This window comes from Mus caroli, chromosome X (assembly GCF_900094665.2).
Source record: "Mus caroli chromosome X, CAROLI_EIJ_v1.1, whole genome shotgun sequence".
Taxonomy (NCBI): domain Eukaryota; kingdom Metazoa; phylum Chordata; class Mammalia; order Rodentia; family Muridae; genus Mus; species Mus caroli.
In genome coordinates, this window is record NC_034589.1 from 6,572,797 (window position 1) to 6,594,954 (window position 22,158).

Here is a 22,158-nt window from a genome sequence, read left to right on the forward strand (position 1 = left end):
TGAGAGAGTAAAATCAATCCACCAGGAGCTGTCGTCCGTCAACTTGCTTTTCCTCCTTCACATTTCACTAACAAGAACAAGAAACAAGTGCGGAAATAGTTCTTTGCCTGTATTTGAAGAATTAAATAGCATTTCCAACTTATAAAATACTTAAAATTCAGAAAATTACTAGACTTAGAATCTTAACTAAAATTTAAAAAAACAAATCGCTGCCTATTAAAATGTTGAACAGTACACAAATGATCTCAAGCATAAACATTGTACAAACAAGTCATTGTTCAAAAGTGACTGGCTTACTAATAAATGCCAGTCCAAATTTTTAATGGCAGTAGAAAATAGTTAAGTAGAAAAAAAAGGAAGGCACGAAATGATTTCAACTAACTAGATCAATATCTTAAAAAAAAAAAAAAAAAAAAGCCATTACAGTCCCTGCCTCCCAAAACTTATATATTAAAGTCCTTATCTCCACTGCAATGCAGTTCAAAGGCAGACTTTTGAGGTAGCTAAATTCAGAGAGGAGCACCTCCATAGCTGTGGTTCTCAACCTGTGGGTGGCGACCTCTTTGGGGGTTGAATGACCCCTTCACAGGGATCACATATCAGATATCCTACATATCGCATATCTACATTAAGTTCTCACAGTAACAAAAATTACAGTTATGAAGTAGCAATAAGGGCTGGAGAGATGGCTCAGTGGTTAAGAGCACTGACTGCTCTTCCAGAAGCCCTAAGTTCAGTTCCCACCAACCACATGGTGGCTCAGTACCATTTGTAATGGGATCTGATGCCCTCTTCTGGTGTGCCTGAAGATAGCTACAGTGCACTCACATTCATAAAATATTTTTTAAAAAATGAAGTAGCAATAAGAATAATTTTAAAGTGGGGACACCACAACATGAGGAAATGCATTAAAGGGATACGGCATTAAGAAGGTTGAGAAGCACTGCTCTACAGGAATGTGTGCACCCCCTTGTAAAGACATGGGTCAGAAAAGCCTAGGAGTCAGAAGGGAAGCCCGCACTGAAATCACCTCCACTGACATTAGCTTATTATTCTGCAGCCCCTACAACAGTGACAAAATATATTTCTACTGTATGTTCTTATAGCATCTTGACTTCTATGCACAAAAATCTACTGTCCATCCCTTTTCATTTTTATGTGCTTATCTGAGTGTGTACTATGAATGATTCAGAAAATAGCTAAAGAAAGGGTTTTGAAAAACAAAAGACATACAGACATATGGGGGTGGAACAGCAGTGGCTGGTGAGGGCTGCCCCCAGCTGGTAGCAACTGGTGGTGGACCATAGACCCAATCTCCCAGCTGGGGGTGTTGTGCAATATACTGAACCCCTCAGAGCCAGCTGACCTTCCATTCTACTCCCTCAGACTTTGGTAGTATCTCAGTGGAGGTTCCTTGTAGGCCACTTCTCTCCTGCCTTGTGGAACAGAAATCTAAAAGTTGTGTATGTTAAACATGTGTGCGCATATCCATGGAAATCCATCCACACTGGCTAGGCTAGTTTCCAAATTAATTGCAATTGCCTGTTCTACTAATAAAATATGGTATTTAATAGACGGTCAAGTACAAGAGCTAGGATCACTATGGTAATCCGTTTTCAGTGGGTACATGATAGGAGGATGGGGAGTGGCAGACATGAACCCAAAGTTGTGTTTGAATAACCTAGGCTTACTTATGAACTTTGTGTTGCCACCTAATATTGGCTCTTACCCTCTGGCAGCTCATCAACAGCAAGGAATTTGTCCCCAATATGTTGACTAAACAGGACTTCAGGATTTTCAGTAGCTTTGATGGTGGAACTGGCTGACTGTGTGTCTGTCACTGCCTTGAAGGAATGCCTGGGTTGATCACAGCAAGAAGTCTAAGCTAGAGGACTCTACCTAGCTCTCCAGTTACTGCCAATACCAACTGGTTGCACTCTGTGCCTTCATGATGAAAAATCAGGACCTCAATATATCCATCACAAAACCTTGATATTGAATGATATATTAACTAACCTTAATTACACTTACTGGCCACCTCTGACTCAAATGACTGCCTTCCTTAGGAGCCATTTCATGGTGCCCCATGCCATATTGATTTTCCTGTCCTGAAATGACCATCATCTTGCTAATCCAGCCAACAATATGGTCAGCCAAGGCATGATAAATACACAGCTTAATTCTTGTCATACCACAGTGACATGGTTCCCAAAAATGTCAGTGTTGTCATTGCTGCCTCAAAGCTAACTGTACTATCCAGTTTGGCTTGGTTATTCACTAGCTTCAAGATTAGCATACTTAATAGCATCCTACTAAGGTAGTTGTGGGCCTAGCCAATATGCAGTGGGCTATGGGTAAACTGACAAATACTGGTCACTGCTGAGGCCTGGGCTTCCTTGGACCATGTCTGACCTGATGTGTGCCAAATTTGCCCTTGTCAACTGGTATATGAGGGAAGAGATGGAGAAAGGAAAGTTTTCGGAAGCCTATGAAGACATGGCTACCCTAGAGAGCAGATGAGAGGGGGAAATGTTAGTATTAACCAGATGAGGTAATTTCGGTGTTTCCTTGGGATTGTCTGTTACCTAAAACTGTGTTGTATACTTAAGCAACAAATAAGTGATGTTTCCATGTTAAATGGAGGGGGGGCAAGTTAAAAAACAAACCACTGTCATATGTATGTCATTTACCTATAATAAATATGTGATTCAAAGTCTTATTTTCCATGAGCTGCTAATATGTTTCAAAATTCTACCTTTTTAGCCAAGTGTAGTAGGTATATGCCTTTAATAAGTAGGGATGTCTCTTTGAATTCAAGGCCTGCCTGGGCTACATAGCAAGTTCCAGGCCACCCAAAGCTACATGCCTGTTTCAAAAACAATTTTAAATAAATAATAATAAAATTTAACTCACCTTTATAGCTACATAATAGAATTTAAAATTCCCTTAATTTAATCAATTTCTTTTGTTTAATATTAACTTACTAAATAGAGTATATACACCATAGTCAGGACTAGTTTGAGCTGTCATCGAAAACACTTTTGTTCCTAGTAAATATATATCATTTGAGAATGCAAGTTAGAAACCAAAAAAAGAATTTGAGACAAGGTTTCTGTGTAGCCTTGGATGTCCTGAAACTAGCTCTGTAGACTAGGCTGACCTTGAAATAAATCAAAATTAAGGGCTGGGAATATAGTTCACTCCATACACTTGACTAGAAAGCAAACTTTCATTTCTACTGAGTTGAGGCCAGAGAAAATTCCTCTAGGGCTCCATATTCTAAGTCATTATATAGATATACTGTCATAAATATTTTCTCTAGTCACAAAGAATACTAGCAATTCCTACTAGTCATTTATATGTCAATTTATTAGTGATAAAATAAAAACGGAACTCCTGAGCAGATAATCTAAAAGCAGTCATCACTGCTACTTTTACATAATAAAAAAATTTATCTTCTGATACAAAAAAATTTCAGATAGGACTTAAAAAAATTCCAAGGAAGAGATGTCAGACCATTCATTATTCCTTTCATACTTACTTTCACGCTGCACAGACCACCCCTTCCTACACATTATAGTAGTTAAGTTTCAATTTGCTTTTCTTACAAAATTTTCCTTGGGCCAGAGAGATGGCCTAGGAGTTAAGGGCACATGTTGCTATTGCAGAGAATCCAGGTTCAATTCCCAGGACTGACATGGTAATTCACAGCCATCTGTAATTTCAATTCCAGGAGATCTGATATCCTCTTCTGACCTCATAGTGCTAGCGGCACTAAACGCTCATGTGGTGTACATGCATGTACACAGGCAACACACACACACACACACACACACACACATACTTACTTGAGTGACTACATTTAGTAACTTACCAAGTCCATAAAGCATCAATTGGAACATTCCAGAATGCAAATCTACAAAAATGTGTAGGCACTCCGAACTACCACAAGGCTCCAAGATGGGTACAATAAGAGCTGGAAGTGCAGTCTCTATGGAAGCTAAACAGTTGAGAATTAAAAATTATTTTTCTATCTGAACATTTGCTCAAAATTATTTTTTAATGAGTGGAAACAAAGGTAAGTCTGAATATAAAAGACATAATTTTATAAAGTTTGGAACTGGATCACAATGTTAATTAGTAGCAGCTGAAAAGAAAAAATAGCATTTACTAGTTGATACACAAAAGGCATATATAGAGAGAGAAAGGATAGAAAAAGACAGGAAAAAAATCTAAAATTCCATTACAAGAGAGTTAGTCTATCTAGTAAAAGCCCAATCCCAGCAGTTAACTGATTTCTTTCCATTCAATAGGTCAGGTTTAAGCCAATGTTTATAAATCCCACCCCCGCCCCCCCTTTTTTGGTTTGGTTTCAGACAGGGTTTTACTCTGTAGCCTAAGCTGGCCTTGAACTCACAGAGATCTGTTTCTGCCTCCCAAGCATTAAAGGAGTGTGTGAGTCCCCAGTGCCCACCTGAAGTTTTCTTAATTAGCTGAAAGATATCAGGAAAAAAATATTTTAGAACACAAATTCATACCCCAATAAGATTTTCAATGTACTCTTTTATTTAAAAAAAAAAAATCAGGGATTTTTTCTGACATCAGGAGCTCATGTTTTTTTTAAAAAACACTTAAGAACTCTTCAGTATTATTACATGGGAATTTTTCTTCTTGTTTCTAAGTCCTAGATGAGATAAGAATGTAGACAATGGCTATGGTCAAACCTCTAAAGCTGATAATAAATCTAAGGATTTGATGGTATTTCCAGCAGACCCTATCAACTTGTCGTCTTATCCCTCAAATAGGAAGCCTAGGAACTCAAAGCACTAAAAGGCACAGCGGGCTCAGACTGGTGTGGCCTACAAAAGTCAAGTCCTCTGGCCACAAACAAGTAAGAAAAAAGTCATCTGTGGCCACCCTACTCATCTTGCAGACTGACACAGGGCCAGGCCTGATTATGGCATGATGAGAAAAGCACATTATTTCACTCACATGTGTTTTAAGATGGGGTCTAACTGTGTAGCCACTCACAATGGAAGGCTTACAAGCCTCCATCTCAGCAATCCTCCTGTTTCAGCCTCCCAAGTGAAGGGATTAGAGGCATGAGCCACTGTAGAGAAACTTTAATTTTAATCCAGAACATGACTGCTCTGGTAAGAGATCACACCCAAAAACCCTTCTGGGTCTAGTGATCTGGCTGGAATGTAGACATGCCTTTAATCCCAGGAGACAGAGGCAAACTGAGGCCTGAGTTTCAAGGCCAGTGTGGTATAGAGCCAAGTTTCCGGGAAAGAAAAGCTTAGGTCCAGGCATGTACACATCTTTAATCCCAACACTCACGCAGACCTTAGTTCTTTCTAGTCAGTCCTGTTCAGTCAGTTTGTGGAATTCTCAGTTACGAGGAAACTTTACAGACACAGGTTCCAGACAGAGCAATTGCAACACAGGTAAAGACAAAAAGAGCCAGAGGACGAGAAGGAGCCAGAAGATTAGAAAAGATTGCTACAGTTAGTTTTAGGCTAAGCAGAGCCAATTCAATAAGCAGCAAAAAGAAGCTAGTTTGAGTCTGTCAGCTTGGAGGAGAGTTTTGAGTCAGAACAGCTGATCTGAACCAGGCAGCCAGAGCTCAGAAAGAGCTAAAAAGGGTGAGCTTATTCAGCAGTAAGTCTCATAGGCTGAAAACATTCTAGGCCTGGATTAGATTGTATGGAGGCTAGAAGCTTCCAGGACTAGGCCTAAATTAGCAGATTGAGACAGTAACCAACTGAGCCAAGGGAATAAAAGATACTTTTACAAGTTGCCATCCACAGAATTGGTCCGTCACCTCTTATAAATTGACAATATTTAAAATGGGTGACGAGACCATTAGTATTATCTATGCAAACAAAATGTAATGTAAATTTTAAAGGTAAAAAACTGAAGGAGACTAAAAATTTTTGATACAATATTTTATAATTCAACACCAGGACAACAAATGAAATTAAACCAATAGTGTCTTGAACACAGTACACTATGCAGCAGAATAAAAAGTATTTACAGTTTTGAAACAGGGTTGCTGACTGTGTATGTTTATGTAGCTTTGGGAACAGAACCCAGAGCCTTAAACATGCTAAGCCCACACTCAATTACTAAATCACATCACCTGATTTAAAAATTAGTAAACAATGAATTTATGAAATTCTTGGAATGCCAGGGCCAAGAAGCGGGAGTGGGTGGGTAGGGGAACAGGGTAGGGGGAGGGTATAGGGAACTTTCGGGATAGCATTTGAAATGTATATAAATGTATATATATAATGTATATAAAGAGAATATATATAAAGAAAAATATATAGAGAAATATAAAGAAATATAAATATAAAGAAAATATCTAAATAAAAAATTAGTTACTAATTTTAAAACATTTCTATACAGTTATAATTTGTGATAAGAGTACAAAGCAATGCAGTCTCTAAACAAAAATCATTTTTAAACTATAATAATAAAGTACAACTGCCAATAGGGATAACAATTATAACTTCAATCTAATTAACAAAACTGAATGATCTCATACAGACATGCATCAAAAGATATACATCCAAGAGAAAATAGAATCAATACATATATTTGAATATATCCTATGGCCAACAATATCTATTTTTGGTGGGTTTGTTTGGTTAGTTGGTTTTGTTTTCTGAGAAAATAAAGAGAAATATGAAATTAAGCACAATTAAAAAGTTATTTGCCGTAGACTGCTTCCATCTGACAATGCCAATTCAGACCTAGTGGGTGGAGACTCCTAAGACTCAAAGACATTATTGAAAAGTAGCCATATCATATCTCCCTGCCTTATACTATTTTGGTCTTCTCTGCACCTGGTTGCCCTTGAGGCAACTTGACCCTGGGCAAACTGTATGCTTGTATCTGTGCTATTTCAAATCCCTGCAGCTGTGCCTTCTCCCAGGCCTTTCTTGAAATATTCTAATCTGTAAATTACTCACTTCAGGCTATTCCAGCTAGAAACTTGGAAAAATGCAGCGGATTGAGAGCAACAGCACTAACAGATTCAAAGAATGGGCTACAGTTCTTCTATAGGCCAGGCACATACACCTTTATTCCCAGCTCTAACTTGGAGGCAGAGCCAAGATAATCTCTGAGTTTCATGGTAATCATGACTACATAGTGAAACTGTCTCAAACCAAAACAAAAACAATTTATACCCTAAAAAGCTAGATAAACAGACCCTTTTCCCTTGTAGAAAAATGCTGATAAAACAGGACTTGAGGGGACCAATTTCAAAAGTCCCTATAAGATTATTCTCGAACACCTAAGACAGTAGGAACAAGGGCTTGAAGCAACTGAGGTAGCACACGTTTCGACTGGAACTAGAGATCTAGAAAGAAGATATGCTAACGACCACTTCCAATTACAGTTAGAGAATGGAACTCAAAGCACGTATATAGTATGTTTGAGAGCATGCAGCTGAACTCAAGACCTTCCTGCAACTCAGGTAGATACACTACTACAATATGCATGTAAAAGAAATTCTGAGAACTTAAATCGGTACACCAAACTACCACTACCAGAACATGTGTTTTAGAGTTTACCCAGGTGTGGTGGTATACACGTTTAAACTGGAGGCAGAGGTAGACAGAACTCTGTATTTGAGGCTATCCTCAAATCACTACATAAATTACTACACACCAATTTCCAAACCAGCCAGGTCTACATTTGGCTTAATAAAAGCTAACCAATGAGGTTGAAGATAATCTTGAATTCCTAACCCACTACGTCCACTTCCTAAGCCTCTACCTCCCAGTGTCAAGATTACAGGCATCGGCAAACACACTGAATTTTATGTGGTGGGTGATGAGGTTGAACTCAAGTTTTTATGAAAGCTAGAGAAGCATTTCACCAACTGAACTGCATCCACAGCCCTAGAGATTCTTTTTGAAAATAATATCCCCGGGGCAATCATTCTGACAGGTTTTTACTTACTAAGCTTTGTTTACTGATGGTATCAGCCTATCAAAACATCACAACTGCAGCTCATCATCATCTGCAGCTCCAACAACAAAATTTTAGAATTTTACTACTTTGTAAACTTAGAAATAAGAAGAAATAAAGATTACAAAATGCTTGGCCAGGTATAGTGGCTCATGCCTTTAATCTCAACACTCAGGAAGCCAAGGCAGGCAGATCTCTGTCCAGGCCACCGTGGTCTACGAAGTAAATTCCAGGACAGCCAGAGTTACATTGCAAATCCCTGACTCCGTGTGGATAAAAAAGATTGTAGAATGCTTAGAGTTTTCCTTAAGAAGAAATGTTACGGGTACAACTGCATATCTTCTTTGACACCTATCTGATACTATACACAAAAATTAACTCATAATGATTCAGAACTAAATAATAACATTTAAAGAAAATATAAGTGTATGTCTTCAGGATCTCAGGTTTATAAGACATGGATTCTTAAGTATAACATGAGAAGCATAAAAAAAAGTGTACACTCAATGCCAGTGCATACGCTACTAATCTCAGAACTAGGACAGTAGTGGCAGAAGGACTGCCTCAAGTTCAAAGCCTGCCTGATGTATACAGAGTAATAGGTCAACAGGGGGCATGATGAGAGCCTATCTCCAAAAAAGAAAGAAAGAAAGAAAGAAAGAAAGAAAGAAAGAAAGAAAGAAAGAAAGAAAGAAAGAAAGAAAGAAAGAGAAAGAGAAAAGAAAAGAANAAGAAAGAAAGAAAGAAAGAAAGAAAGAGAAAGAGAAAAGAAAAGAAAAGAAAAGAAAAGAAAAGAAAGCAAAAGAAAGGTCAGGCATGGTGCTATACCCCTTTAGTCCTACCAGTTGGAAACTGGAAAATGGAAGTAGGAGAAGCAACAGTTTGAGCCATTTTCAACTACATATCAGAGCTGACCTAAACCACATAACATCCTATTGGAAGGGAGGGAGGCGGGGAGGAAGTCAATAGTAGAAATACCATAAAAGTTATCAAGCATGTGAAAAATTCTTACAAATCATAATGTATAAAAAGGGACTTATATCCAAAATATATTCAATAATAAAAGATAAATGCAATTATAAAACAGACAAAGGATCTGAACAGACATTATTGCTGAAGACATATGAAAAGATGCTCAACAGAGAACATACAAGTCAAAACTATAATGAAATCTCACGCTTACTAGGATAGCTAGAAACATAAAGTGGCAACCAGTACCAGTGAGAGTATGGAGAAGGCAGAACCCTTAAACACTGTTGGTGAGGTTGTGAAATAGTTTCAGTATGAAAAAAAGAGTAGAGTGGCCAGATCACCCAGCCATCATATTCATAGGCATATATACAAGTATAAGTCCACATGAAAACTTGGACAAATGTTCAAAGCTATATTCACAATAGTTGAAAATTAAAAGTAACCACAATGTTTATCAATGAACTGATAACATATGGCATATATAATAATTATTTAAAACATGCTATAACATGGATAGACCTCAAAAACAAATATGCAAAAGAACATTCATTACATGATTCATTTATATGAAATGTTTATACATATAACTATATATAGTGGATGAGTAGCTGTCAGAAGCTAAAGAAAGAATGACCCCCCTAGTAGATATAATGGTTCTTGGGGGGATGACTGAAATATTCTAAAATTGGGACTGTTCGAAATATACTAAAAATCCCATTAAGTGTACATGAATATTTCAACAATATTGCTAAGAAAAAAGAATGGGGGATTACTGCCCTTTCCAGTTCCCATTAGTTTCAATTATACTTTTTAATCACTACTTTTATTTTGAAAGATGAGAGAGATAAGCTTCTTATAATTAAAGTTAGTGAACACTGACAATTAACGCACACACATACACGCAGAAAACATTTAAGCAACACATGCAGCCCAGTTCTTCCCTGCCTGTCTTTCTTCCCTAAGGCTCACATTGGCACTTTTGGCTAAGTTTCCTTTCCCTGGTGGAGAGAGCCTGGGTGGGGACAAGACCCAACACAGAAGCCTCATCCAAAAAAAAAAAAAAAGTTAGGCAGGAAGCCCTGATAGAGTGACTGGAGATTCTACCCACAGCAGAGGATTGCATTCTTAGCTCGGGATTTGTAAGGGAATGACTCCATCTGTGTTGGTAGTGGAGATGAGATCCGTTCTCTCACTCATGTCTTGCTCAGGTCTTGAAGGGCTGTGATTGGGTACCATTTTGAGAAAAAGGCCTACTATATAAAACACAAACTATTCTGGAACAATCAGAAGTCAAGCCCGGCAATGGGGGTGCGCGCCTTTAATCCCAGCACTTGGGAGGCAGAGGCAGGCGGATTTCTGAGTTCGAGGCCAGCCTAGTCTACAGAGTGAGTTCCAGGACAGCCAGGGCTATACAAAGAAACCGTCTCGAAAAATCCAGGAAAAAAAAAAAAATCAAGGGACCTGGGGGCGGGGGGCCGGCAACATGCCACAGCCCCTGGGTGAAGACTGCAGCGAAGGGCAGTTGTGAACAGGAGGAGAGCCAGATGTGGACATGTTGAGTTGAGGCAGCAGGAAGCTTGGGCGTTGAAGGGTCTGGTGGTAATCCATGATAAGAATAGACCTCATTCATCTGAGGATAGATGCAGAGTCTTACAGCCCATGAGCCCAAGGTCAGCAGGAAACCCAACCTCTGGAGCCACCTGTCAGCTGTAAGGTTCTCTGCTGATGGGACTGAGAACTCTGAAGCTCAGGTCCAGTAGCGTTCTCTCAACTTCTGTAGCCTCCTCCCTCCCGAAGGGTGTTTCATGCTGTACTCAAAGCACTGAGACACATAGTCTTCCAGTACAGATGTCAGTGCTCTGCTTTCTTTACTCCCCCAATGCATTCAACTAGGAAGTCTCTGGAGTATGGGATAGCCTGCATAGCCCACAGGCTGCAAATCTAAAAGGGGCCAGAAGAGGTTTCTAGTAAGCAAAGAAGGGAAGCTCCTAAAATGAAGACAGCTCTGTGGGACATCTGACACTTGACTTGTCCAGGCTCAGCGCCCTCCTAAACAATAGGAAAAAGAAGAAACTCCAACTTCAATTGCATACCCTTCCTACCTGGAAGATTCTAGTATTAGAGTAAACAGAAAAAACTACTGACACTTTGCCATTTAGGTTTTTTTCTGTCTTTACTACCTGTTTCATGTTATTATAATTTGAGTATTATTTTTACTTCATGTATGGGGGCGGGGGTTAAGCAGGGTTTGCCTATGTAGCTCAGATGACCTTGAGCTCACTATGTAGTTCAGGCTGGCCTTGAACTCCAGATCCACCAGCCTCAGCCTCTTGAGTGCTAGCTTTTTAAGTGTGAACTTTAGTCTTTTTAATAAAACAAACACACAAAACGGGTAAATATTTGTTTAATTTTAGTTGCTCTCATTACAGAAAAATAATCACAAAAATATAACCATAGTACAGATTTAAAAGGCTACATAATGGTAGCTTTTCCCTCCCAGAAAAACTTTTTTTTATTCTTCTTACATTTATCTAATGTTGTTTATGCATTTTTCTTTAATGTGTAATACTTTAATCCTACTGTTCTTTTTTTGTCTTCCTAACATTCATCTTTCTTTTTCTTTTAGTTTTGGTTCTGCTTTCTTTTGACCTTTATTTTGTTCATTTACTATTTTTACTTTTATCCTTAATAAAATTTAAGGTGATAATGTATTCTGCTCTTTTTCAGTTATTTTCTGTTCTGTGGTCATAGGAATTCTACAAGTTAGCGTTAATTGATTTTGACTGTATTCCCATATCAGGTTTGATTTAGTATTATAGCACCTCAGCTTTCTCCTCTCTCAATGGTAGTGGAGGTTCATCCCTCAAGCAAAGGTTCTCAGTAAAAAAACAATCCTCCGATAAAACTGGAAGAGATATCCCATACAGACAGGTGCATCAAGAACCGTGAAAAAATAAGGCAGCATAGCATATACAAAAGCTCCTAATTCCTCAATCAACAAATCCAGGTACTAAGCTAGTTCCAATACTGGAAAAAGGATTTCTGCCAGTAAAAATATCTTCAGAAAACAAAAAACAGATGAATTAAGTAAGAAAGTAAATTACAGATCCAGATTTCAAAGGCCTGAAATACACACATGAAATTAACAAAACTGTTAAAAAGTTCAGCAAAGAAAGAGACTTTGAGAGTGGGCAAGGGGAGACAGAACACCAGAATGGAAAGTTTCACCAACCAATACACTAAAATCAAAAGGCTGGAGATGATCCAGTGGTTAAGAGCTCTTGCTAACCCCACACGTGGCGCACAACTAGTCTGTAACTCCAGTTCTACAGGATCAAATGCCTTCATCTGACACCTCAAGTATCAGGCACACACATGATAAACATGAACAAGAAACATTCCTACGTAAGTAAATAAAACAATAGACTAAACCAAGCAGAAAACAATACCAGGGATGGAAGACAAGGGTAAAGAAATTCTATCAGAGAGCAAAGAAAATAAATAGATCAGCAGAACAAAAAGCCAAATGAAGAATTTATAGAATGAAGGAGAAAGATGGCTGAGTTTTTAAAACACTTCATGGCTTTGTAAACATTAAATCCCTACTCTACTATGCATGTATTTGCAGTTCCAAATGCACTGTCAAAGTTGCAAGTCAGTTCCAATGCTTTACAACCAACTCTGAACACAGGAAAAGCACTAGAGTTTCTATTTTATCTAGCATTCTCATTGTATAGGACAACTATAAACAACAAATTCCAATATTATCAAAAACATGAAATAAGAAATGCACACTGAAATGTTATGTCAGGGCTAGTGAGGCACTCACCACAAAGCTTGAGGGCCTGAGTTCAATCCCTAGGACTCCAAGGGGAGAAGAAAGTGAAAGTGACTTCTTTAAGTTGTCATCTGACCTCCACAAATATGTTGTCATTCATACCTCCCCACCCCATGCACATGAATAAAAACCAAATGTGTGTGTGTGTGTGTGTATTCTGGGGTGGGGGATTGTGGGGAGAACTTACATGAGAGGGTACTTTAGAGAGGAAGGGCTGATATGTAAACTAAATAAGTAAATAAATTTAATTTTAAAAAAAGAATACACTCCAAGCCAGGCAGTGGTGGTCCACGCCTTTAATTCCAGCACTTGGGAGGCAGAGGCAGGAGGATTTCTGAGTTCGAGGCCAGCCTGGTCTACAGAGTGAGTTCCAGGCCAGCCAGGGCTACACAGAGAAACCCTGTCTCAATAGAAAGAAAGAAAGTACTAAATGGCAAATGTCAACAGGACAAAAGGACAAAACAACAAATGCTTCTCCAACAGCCTAATCCAGCTCAGGGCGGAAAATAGGAAAAAACCAAAACAAACAAATAAACAAAACCAAAGACTCAGTGAAACAAACACTTGCTTCTTCAAGACAAATACTGTAATAAAAGAAGTAAATCAGAAAAATTAGACATGGAAAAAAGAGAAAATATAATAAATATCCATAAAATCCAGAGGCAAATTAGGAAATACTTTGAAAACCTGTATTAAAAAACCAAGAAAAACTGGCCTACCAAGAAGAAAGTTCCTAGACATTGCCTACAAAATTAAAACCAAGAGAATAGAAAATGTTTAAACAGATCTACAAAGAGCAATGAGACTGAAGAATAAAATTTCTTAGCTAAAAAAGATCAGAAGCAAATGGATTAATCTCTGCCAAATTGTACTGGAACTTAAAAAAACACACACTCTTCAAACTAATCCATAACAATAAAGGGGGAGGGAGTATTACCTGACTCATTCCATGAAGTCAATATTACCCTGATACCAAGATCAAACAAGGATGAACACACACCAATTTTTCTGATGAACCCGAGTACATTTAAAGGTACTTCAATGATTTCAAGTCAAATCTAGCAACACAAAAGATGTGTGATTCCAGGACCTTCAGTGATGATATTCTCTATTTCAGTCCAAACCTAACCAGAAATTGACCTGCCGTCAGCCCTGAGGTCCCAACAAAGGAACCAACGTGATGATCATTGATGAAGGCCATAAAGGTGCAGTAATCACTTCTGTCAGAAGGACCCAGAACACCTCCTTCACCATCCATCCTCAAGCCTCTAAGGCCTAGCTGGTCTGAATGTAAAAGACTAATACTGCAGCTTTACTCAGGCTTATAGCCTGCAACACATTCAAGGGTTTTGGTGAAAGCTGGGTGGGGGTGGCGCACGCCTTTAGTCAGGTTTATATCAAAGTTTTGGGCTTATCCTTTCCAATTGACCAGCAGTAAATTGGGGTGTGGGGGGGGGAGCCTTACAAGAACAAAGCAGGAAAGTCCTCCAAGAAAGACTGGACTGTGAGTGTCCCTCCCTGCTGGATTTCTTCTCTTGTCCCCAATTAAAAGCCAGTCTTCAGCAGCTCATTTTCTCAGCAGTGTTGGAGATTTTCCCTGATGCATTTGATGGTAGCTTCTAGATGATTCTACTAGGTTCCTGCCAGGGACCTAGCACGGGCCGCTGCCCCCTCCCCCTGTGCTTTTGTTCCAGGCGCACACTCTTCTCCCCTGTCCTCTGTGCCGCCTCCTCTTCTCTGGCCTCATGGCTCTGCTTGCAGCTGTCTGTCTTTCCCAGGTCCTCACATCTTTCCCTTCCCCCAATAAGCCCCCTTTGTACCAGCTCTGTTGCATGGGAGTCATTTCTCAGGGACATGCCTTGGCATGGGCCTGCCAGGTACCCCTTGCCACATTATAGTTGAGAAGACTTGAGATTTTCCCTGACATTTGTTTAACTGACAGAGAAAACAAACCCAATCAAGATCCCTAGAGGAACCAGTCATCCCTGAGCTGGAGGAGAGAGAGGAGGAAATCCCTGGAACTCACCATCAAGTGATAGAGAAGAAAGAGTAATACTACTGACGTTAAAAAGGAATTCCTGCCGGTCGGTGGTGGCTTGCACGCCTTAATCCCAGCACTTGGGAGGCAGAGGCAGGCAGATTTCTGAGTTCAAGGCCTGCCTGGTCTACAAAGTGAGTTCCAGGACAGCCAGGGCTACACAGAGAAACCCTGTTTCTGTCTGAGAAGCCATCAGACAGGGGAAAAGAGGACAAGAGGTAGTAATAGTGGGAGTGACTCTCAGCAAAGCACAACATACACATTTGAAATGTCACAATGAAATCATATGGATTCCAAGGGTGCGTGTATGTTGTCGTAGCACTTAAGGAGAGAAGGCACTGACTCAGGATTGCTGCAAGTTCACAGCCAGTCTGGTCTACAAAGCTAGTGAAGGAAGGGAAAGAGGGAGCTGGAGAGATGGCTCAGTTAAGAGTACTGCCTATTTCTCCAGTAGACCCTTGTTCAATTCCCAGTACCTACATTGCAGTTAACAATAGTCTGTAACTCCAGTTCTAGGGAATTCTATACTCTCTTCTGGCATCTGAGGGCAGACATACATGCAAGCAAAACATCCATACACATAAAAAATAATGATGTCAAGAAAGAGACCTATTGTTCTGCACACTAATTTTAAAAATTTTTAATATATTAATGCATTAATATTAACTTGTCAGTCCTACTTTACACATCTATTCTTTAATTTTCATTGAATATATTTTAAAGATTTATTTATTATATGTAAGTACACTGTAGCTGTCTTCAGACACTCCAGAAGAGAGCATCAGATTTCATCACAGATGGTTTTGAGCCACCATGTGGTTGCTGGGATTTGAACTCAGGACCTTCGGAAGAGCAGTCGGCACTCTTAACTGCTGAGCCATCTCGCCAGCCCTTGAATCTTTTGCTGACAAAATAATTATATATTATAGATTATGTGATATTACAATAACTTATAAATTGTGCAATGATCAAGTCAGTAATTAGTATATCCATCACCTTAGTATTTATGTGATGAGAACAGTGAAAATCGTCATTTGTAGCTACTTTAAAGTACATAGTACAAGTACATTATTATTAACTAGTATGTCTAACTATTCAACAGAACACAGCATTCTTGAATATGTACTGTCCATTTTTCAAAATGATCCTTGCTACAGGCAGAGTTTTTATCTTTTATCAAAATGACCTTATCTACGCTTACATAGCTAAGAAGTCACTTTTTCTGGGAGTGTAATGGAGTGATCTAGGCTCTGTACTTCCCCTACTGCTAGTTTCTACTTTCATTACACTATGAACTTTGAACATAGGGTAACTATGGTCAAAACCAATTGAAGGAGCTGGATATAGTGGCCCATGCCTGTTATCTTGGGCAGTGAGAAACTGAAGTAGCAAGACCACAAATTTGAAGCCAGCCTGGGTTATATAGTGATACCCTGTAAGGGGGGGGGGGGATGGGGTGGAGGTAAGAATAGTAAATAGAGAAGCACATGAAATGCTAGAGTTTGCTTTCTAAAGTTCATAATAGACTAGATAGGTAGTTAAAACTTGGAAGACTCACATGTCTTCCATGACTTACAAGACTTACTCTTTACATGTGCATTTCTTACTCAATACTGTTATACAAAACTAAAGACATGAATTCTGCATTACTCAGCCATATTTTTAAATACATTATAAAAACATTTGCAGTACTGCTTTGTCAAAAGAAACACTAAATTACAAGTCATATTAAAATGTTTCTATTTCCATAAGTATAAATTTTTTAGGAGATAACATGCAAACAGTTTAAAAATTAATACAAGCTAAGTAAGAGAGAGAGAAAATTAGGACTAATTTGGTAGATTTCAGGTTAAATGCAACAAATGTCCAGCATCCTCAACAAAACCATACATCAGGAGAAAGTCATATGAGAACAACTCTTAAATAAAAGAAAAACCAGAGTATGAATTAAAAACACCTACAGTTTTCATTGGCATTGAAGCTTCTAAGAATGGCCTTCAGTTCCTGCAGCTTCTGGTGGGCTCGTGCGTGTACACTGTCAATCAGGAGCTTTTCTATTGATAAGTGGTCAATCTGCATAAACAGCAACAATAAAATCCAATGTACAATTAAAATATTTTTATTGTAAGTGTGTGAATGGACACAACTATGCCTTAAGATACTTCTTTTCAGTATTGGAAATTATCCAGTATAAGCAAATTTAGATAAAGTAAAAATAGAACTTAATGATTCTGAGCTTTTAATTATTTTCATTGTATTTAATGACATTGGAAACATCCAAACTAAATTTCTTTTTGTTTGTTTGTTTGCAAGGTATAGGAGACCGGGCAAGTTCAGTTAGTTGAGTGCTCAGAATGCAGGAAGCTATGGATTTGATTCCCCGGCACATTGGAAACTGTGTGTGGTGGCCTATGACTATAATCCCAGCATTCAGGAGGTACATGCAGGAGGATCAGAAATCCAAGGTCATTCTCAGATACATAACAAGATTGAGGCCAGCTGGGTGACAGGAGAGATTCTTCCTTTTATACTTGGGAGGCAGAGGCAGGCAGCTCCATCTACACGAGTTGAGGCCATCCTGGTCTACATAGCAAGTTCCAAGAGAGCCAAGGCTACACTTTGAGACCCTGCTTCAAAACAAAGTATTTTTGATAAATGTAAATCTAGAGTTTATATACATATCAGTAATCACAGTTCTCAGGTGCCAGACCTTAAAACAAAATAATTTGATTTAAACTATAAAACTTAAACTAGGCTAGGGGCATAATTCAGCATCAAAGAGTACGCTCAGATGCAACCAGTAGCATTCTCCTATGAACTGAAACTGAAAGATATGAAAAGTTATGTTATTCTATTAGATGTTTAAAAGACCAAAAACAAATACAGAAGTATAAAACAAGTTTCACACAGGGTTTTAAAAATTACATATCTTGAAGAACTTTTGCTGAAAGTTTTATATGTGCTAAATTATATTTATTTAATCAAATCAATATTAAAATACACTGAGAACCCTTTACCTTCATGGCTCTTTCTACTAATTTAGAATCAGAAGCTGGCAAAGGAGGATCATGAAAAATCTGTAAAGGCTTGGAGACATCATTCTCATCGATTTTAATTGTAACTTTGTGAACAGATGCTGTGCCTGTTTTTCTCCCTAGAACCTGTTGACTGAAAGGGGGGGCAGGGGGAGAGTGACATATAAACACAGCTTTTCACCGTTTACAGTCAAATAGAAACATGCATTATGCTGAGTCAGAACCTTGAACATAGCAGGCCCTCAGTGTTTGTGCAGGGAATACATTAATACTGAGAAGACATTCCATAATCCAATTCAGCATTTGTTCTACTGCATTTTAGAAATAGATACTGAATTTAAAAATAAGATACATGCACTCACAAAAAAAAAGAAACCTGGAAACAGAAACCGTCTTGTAAGTATTTGCCTCTGATTTATCCACAGAAAATCAGAATGTAGTCAATTTGAAACAGGAAATAAAGATGATAAATAGGCTCATAGCAATTTTCTCCAAATCAGTTTTCAAAGTTACAATTTAAAAGGGGAAACTGTGATAAATAAGCAAGTATGTTTTAAAAAGTGATGATAGTCAACACTCTAACCTTTGGGGATAGGGCTATAGCTGCACTGGCAGAGGGCTGACCTTGCATGCATAAGGCCTAGATTCATCACCAGCATCACCCAAAGCTCAATCTGATCTCATAGTTTTTTGAACAATCTGGCATGAGCCCACAGTAAAGTAATGGATGTCTCAGATGGCCTACGTGATAGTGAGACTTTACTAAATTAAAGCACATTACTATGGGCACATAGCTATTCATATGTAATAAGTCAGTTGTACAAGGGAAAGAAACCAAAAAGACAGGCTTCACTTATCACAATGACCTACCAGAACCAATTTTACTTACTTCCAAACTGAGAGGGAGAGGCTCTTTCCAGCATGGTATCTTTCCACCTGTACAAGGTCTCCCCACCTCTCTCGGATTAACATTAGTGTCTGGGAATGTAATACTTCTAGTTGAAGCGATAAGCAGAAACAATCTGATTTATCTTGTTAAGCAAAATACAGTATGTTACTGAAGCAGCTACTAAGCACAGGTAAACATCATCTAACAAGGAATCTATCTCGCAAAAGCTGGCTATGGAGACATTTTCTAGAATTATCTTTGTCTAATGACTCATCCTAAATATGACAGAATTTGTGGTTTTCTGAATTATCTTCTCAAATGACTCATCACAAGTAGTAGTAGTAGAATGTGTGGAATAATTTTAGAAAAAGGGCTGATAATTTTGGCCTAAATAACCAAAACTAATGTCTAGGTTTGCCCCTTAATTGATCATTGTTTGGAAAATACAAACTGAACAAATAACATATTTCCAGATCAAAATGGTACCTTTTTTTGAGACAGCTTCTCATTATGTACAACAGACTGACTTTGAAGTAGCTATGCTGCACAGGATGGCCTCGAAGTCAACATCCTGCTGCCTCTCCTCTCAGGTGCTGGGATTATGTACCACCTTGCCAAAGCAATCACTTTTAGGAGTTGTCTGCAAAGCAGTGGTAAAATTTGAAATCTTATAGATATGCCATTAATGTTCACACAATGTCTATTCATGTTCTCTCCATGTCTATTTATACCCAAAAAAGGTAGGGTGTGGGAAGGAGAGGCCAGACTACTACACAAAGGATAAACAGAAAATGTAGAAGAGGGAGACACAAAAGCAGTAGGTCTCAGGTCTCAAATATCAGAAGGATACGTAGGCAGTTGTACATGTCCTGAAGAGGTTTCTCATCAGCAAAGAGCCTAGACTGGACCAGCTGATGGATAAAATCGATTTGCATGCTATGAACCAAAGCTCGCCCATCTTCCATTGGCAGAAGAAAAGAAAGGAGTTAATTAGAAAAGTCAGCATTATATAGCATTAACTGAGAAAGTGTACACTAAAAATAAATTTAAATTAAAAAAAAGGAGTTAAGATTTTGAGAAAACTATAGCTTACACACTGAAAATTCTTCCATCAGTAAGTAGTTATGCTTATCAAAATTTTGCTTCAAATTATAGAATTACTACACATATTTTCCCACAGGAATACTTCACTAATATAAGAATGCCAAAACCATTACTATGATGACTTACCTCCTGTTTCCTTATCCTCAACTAGAATTTCTAGCTTGAGAAGACGCCATGGGACTTCTGGGTCATCACCCATCACTGTCAAGGTTGCTTCAAATTCTCCTTCAACTCGAAACTTCACACGGCCATTTGCTTTTAGAAGAGGAAAATGTACTGCTTTCAAACACTAAGCTTCTGGCTAACCTCCAAGTTTCAGTCTCACTTATAAGACATTTTAAACAGACTAACTTTCATCCTGGTGTTGAAACAAGTCAGTGATTCAAACAGAGAGAGTACCAATGTCCAGGTCATTAAGAAAGCAAAGGCACCTCTTGTTACATTATGAATAAACACCAGAGCATGTCCTCCAGGCTCAACTTTGGAACCTCTTTTCTCTTCCAGTCTCAGGTAATTCCACTCATTTCCCCTCAGTGCAGAGACCACCACATTACTTTTAGGTACCAAAGAGAGAACAGTTATGGATGGCAAAACATAGGTTCAACCACCACAAAATCAAAACTTCATTTACTTGTTCTTTGAACAAAACCCAAACGGTCACTTAAAAAAGTATTCTTACAAAAACAATCTTAGGTACATACCCACTGTAAGATTTGCTAGCTGTGGAGGAAGATCTGTCGTTACAAGCCTATGTCTAAGAATCTGATTAAGCTGATGAAGTGTGGCTTGTTTCTCAATTTTGGTAATTGGGTCTGGAGGAATAATTTTGTCCTACAAAAAAAATGAAAAATATTTTTTAAATAATATACAAAAGATGTAAATGTTTACCTGCACCCGACTGTACACGTGAGTACTTCTTACTGTACTCAAGACAATCACAACACTCATTTCTGTTGTCTGCATCCAAAACTAGTGACTATACATTTCACTGTAAATAATTCTCAGCCACCTTGCTAAAGCCCTGTTCTTCATGGTGCTCCATTTATGACACCAAGTAAATGTCACTAGATGACTTCCTCTATTTCCTAAATGTACACAATACAATAGCAACAACTCATTTTTAAGCACTTCCAAAATACCACTGCTATGGAGTCATGTTCACATCTGAAATACACACTAAATTATATTTGCACATCTACTCACTCCCAACAAGGATGGGGAAAGGGAAGGAAATGGAGAAAAAAGGAGGAAAAAAGAGATTCCCTAGTTCACTTGGCCCCAATTTATTTCAAACTATCCTACTTTTACTTATAGAGAAAAAAAAAGAAACTACATAAACTACCTTTTTTTTTTTAAGGGAAAATGAAACAAAACAAAACAGCTTCTTCTATACTGTGCTATCCAAACCCAAAGACTTTTCGGAGTAAAGGGGCAAAACACTTACCCTGATGCAGGTTGGAAGCCGTGGATAAGAGCCAGTAGTCAGTACATCAATGGCATATGGGATAGCAAAACTAGGCAGGCGTGCATGGACCAGGGCATCTCTAGCTAAGGAGGCCAAGCGGTCAGCGGTATCCACAAATAAGATAGCTTGCTGATCTAAAAAGCTTGAGATCATCTTTAAAGCAAAGGGTAAATACATCATTTACTCACTCCAAAGCAAACTTAAAAAGAAATTAATATAGGTGGCTTCTTATTTATCAGATGAAATATCAAGAGTAAAAATTATCCTAACCAGACTTCTAGTGTTGGATAGCAATGAAGTATTTAAAATCATGGACTCCCAGACTGCCTCGATATAAATTTTAACCTTGTAATTTACTAGCCATGTCTACTTGGGCAAACAAGTTCTATGCCTAAGGTTTTCATCCTGAGACAGCCCTGGCTGTCCTGGAACTCTATAGCGCAGGTTGACCTCAAACTCTGCCTGCCTTGACCTCTACCTCCCAAATGCTGGGATTAAAGGCGTGTGCCACCACTGCCCATGGATGTCTCAGGTTTTCAACAGTAAAATGGAGATGATTCTCAACCTAATGAATAAAGTTGTTCTGAGTGTATTACATAACTAGCCTTCAGAACCATGCCTAGAATACAGGAAACAGTACATATTGCCCAATCTGAGATCCAAGCCAACTATCTGCCCAACACAGACATTCGATTAGTTTTCTAGTCAGTTAAAGTCATGACAGGGCTGAAAACCATCTCCTTCAAACCTTTAGTTCTGTTTTACATCAATATCTAACATTCCTTTCTTTCATGTCCTTCAAAAAGGTTTCTGGTGCGCCGGGCGTGGTGGTGC

At 38.5% G+C, this 22,158-nt stretch overlaps 1 protein-coding gene across 2 annotated transcripts in view; it reads right to left on the bottom strand.

Annotated features, from left to right (window-relative positions):
• Positions 1 to 22,158, bottom strand: part of Med14 (mediator complex subunit 14) — an 81,776-nt gene that overhangs the window by 46,791 nt on the left and 12,827 nt on the right. For both annotated transcript variants that reach the window (XM_029473516.1, XM_021152961.2), the window contains exons 4-11: positions 21,304 to 21,477; positions 20,561 to 20,690; positions 19,986 to 20,114; positions 19,606 to 19,713; positions 18,756 to 18,888; positions 17,849 to 17,999; positions 16,793 to 16,904; positions 3,875 to 4,000 (exon numbers count right to left, since the gene is read on the bottom strand). In XM_029473516.1, the coding sequence (XP_029329376.1) occupies positions 3,875 to 4,000; positions 16,793 to 16,904; positions 17,849 to 17,999; positions 18,756 to 18,888; positions 19,606 to 19,713; positions 19,986 to 20,114; positions 20,561 to 20,690; positions 21,304 to 21,477 (1,063 nt within the window). The remainder of the gene's footprint in view (positions 1 to 3,874; positions 4,001 to 16,792; positions 16,905 to 17,848; positions 18,000 to 18,755; positions 18,889 to 19,605; positions 19,714 to 19,985; positions 20,115 to 20,560; positions 20,691 to 21,303; positions 21,478 to 22,158) is intronic.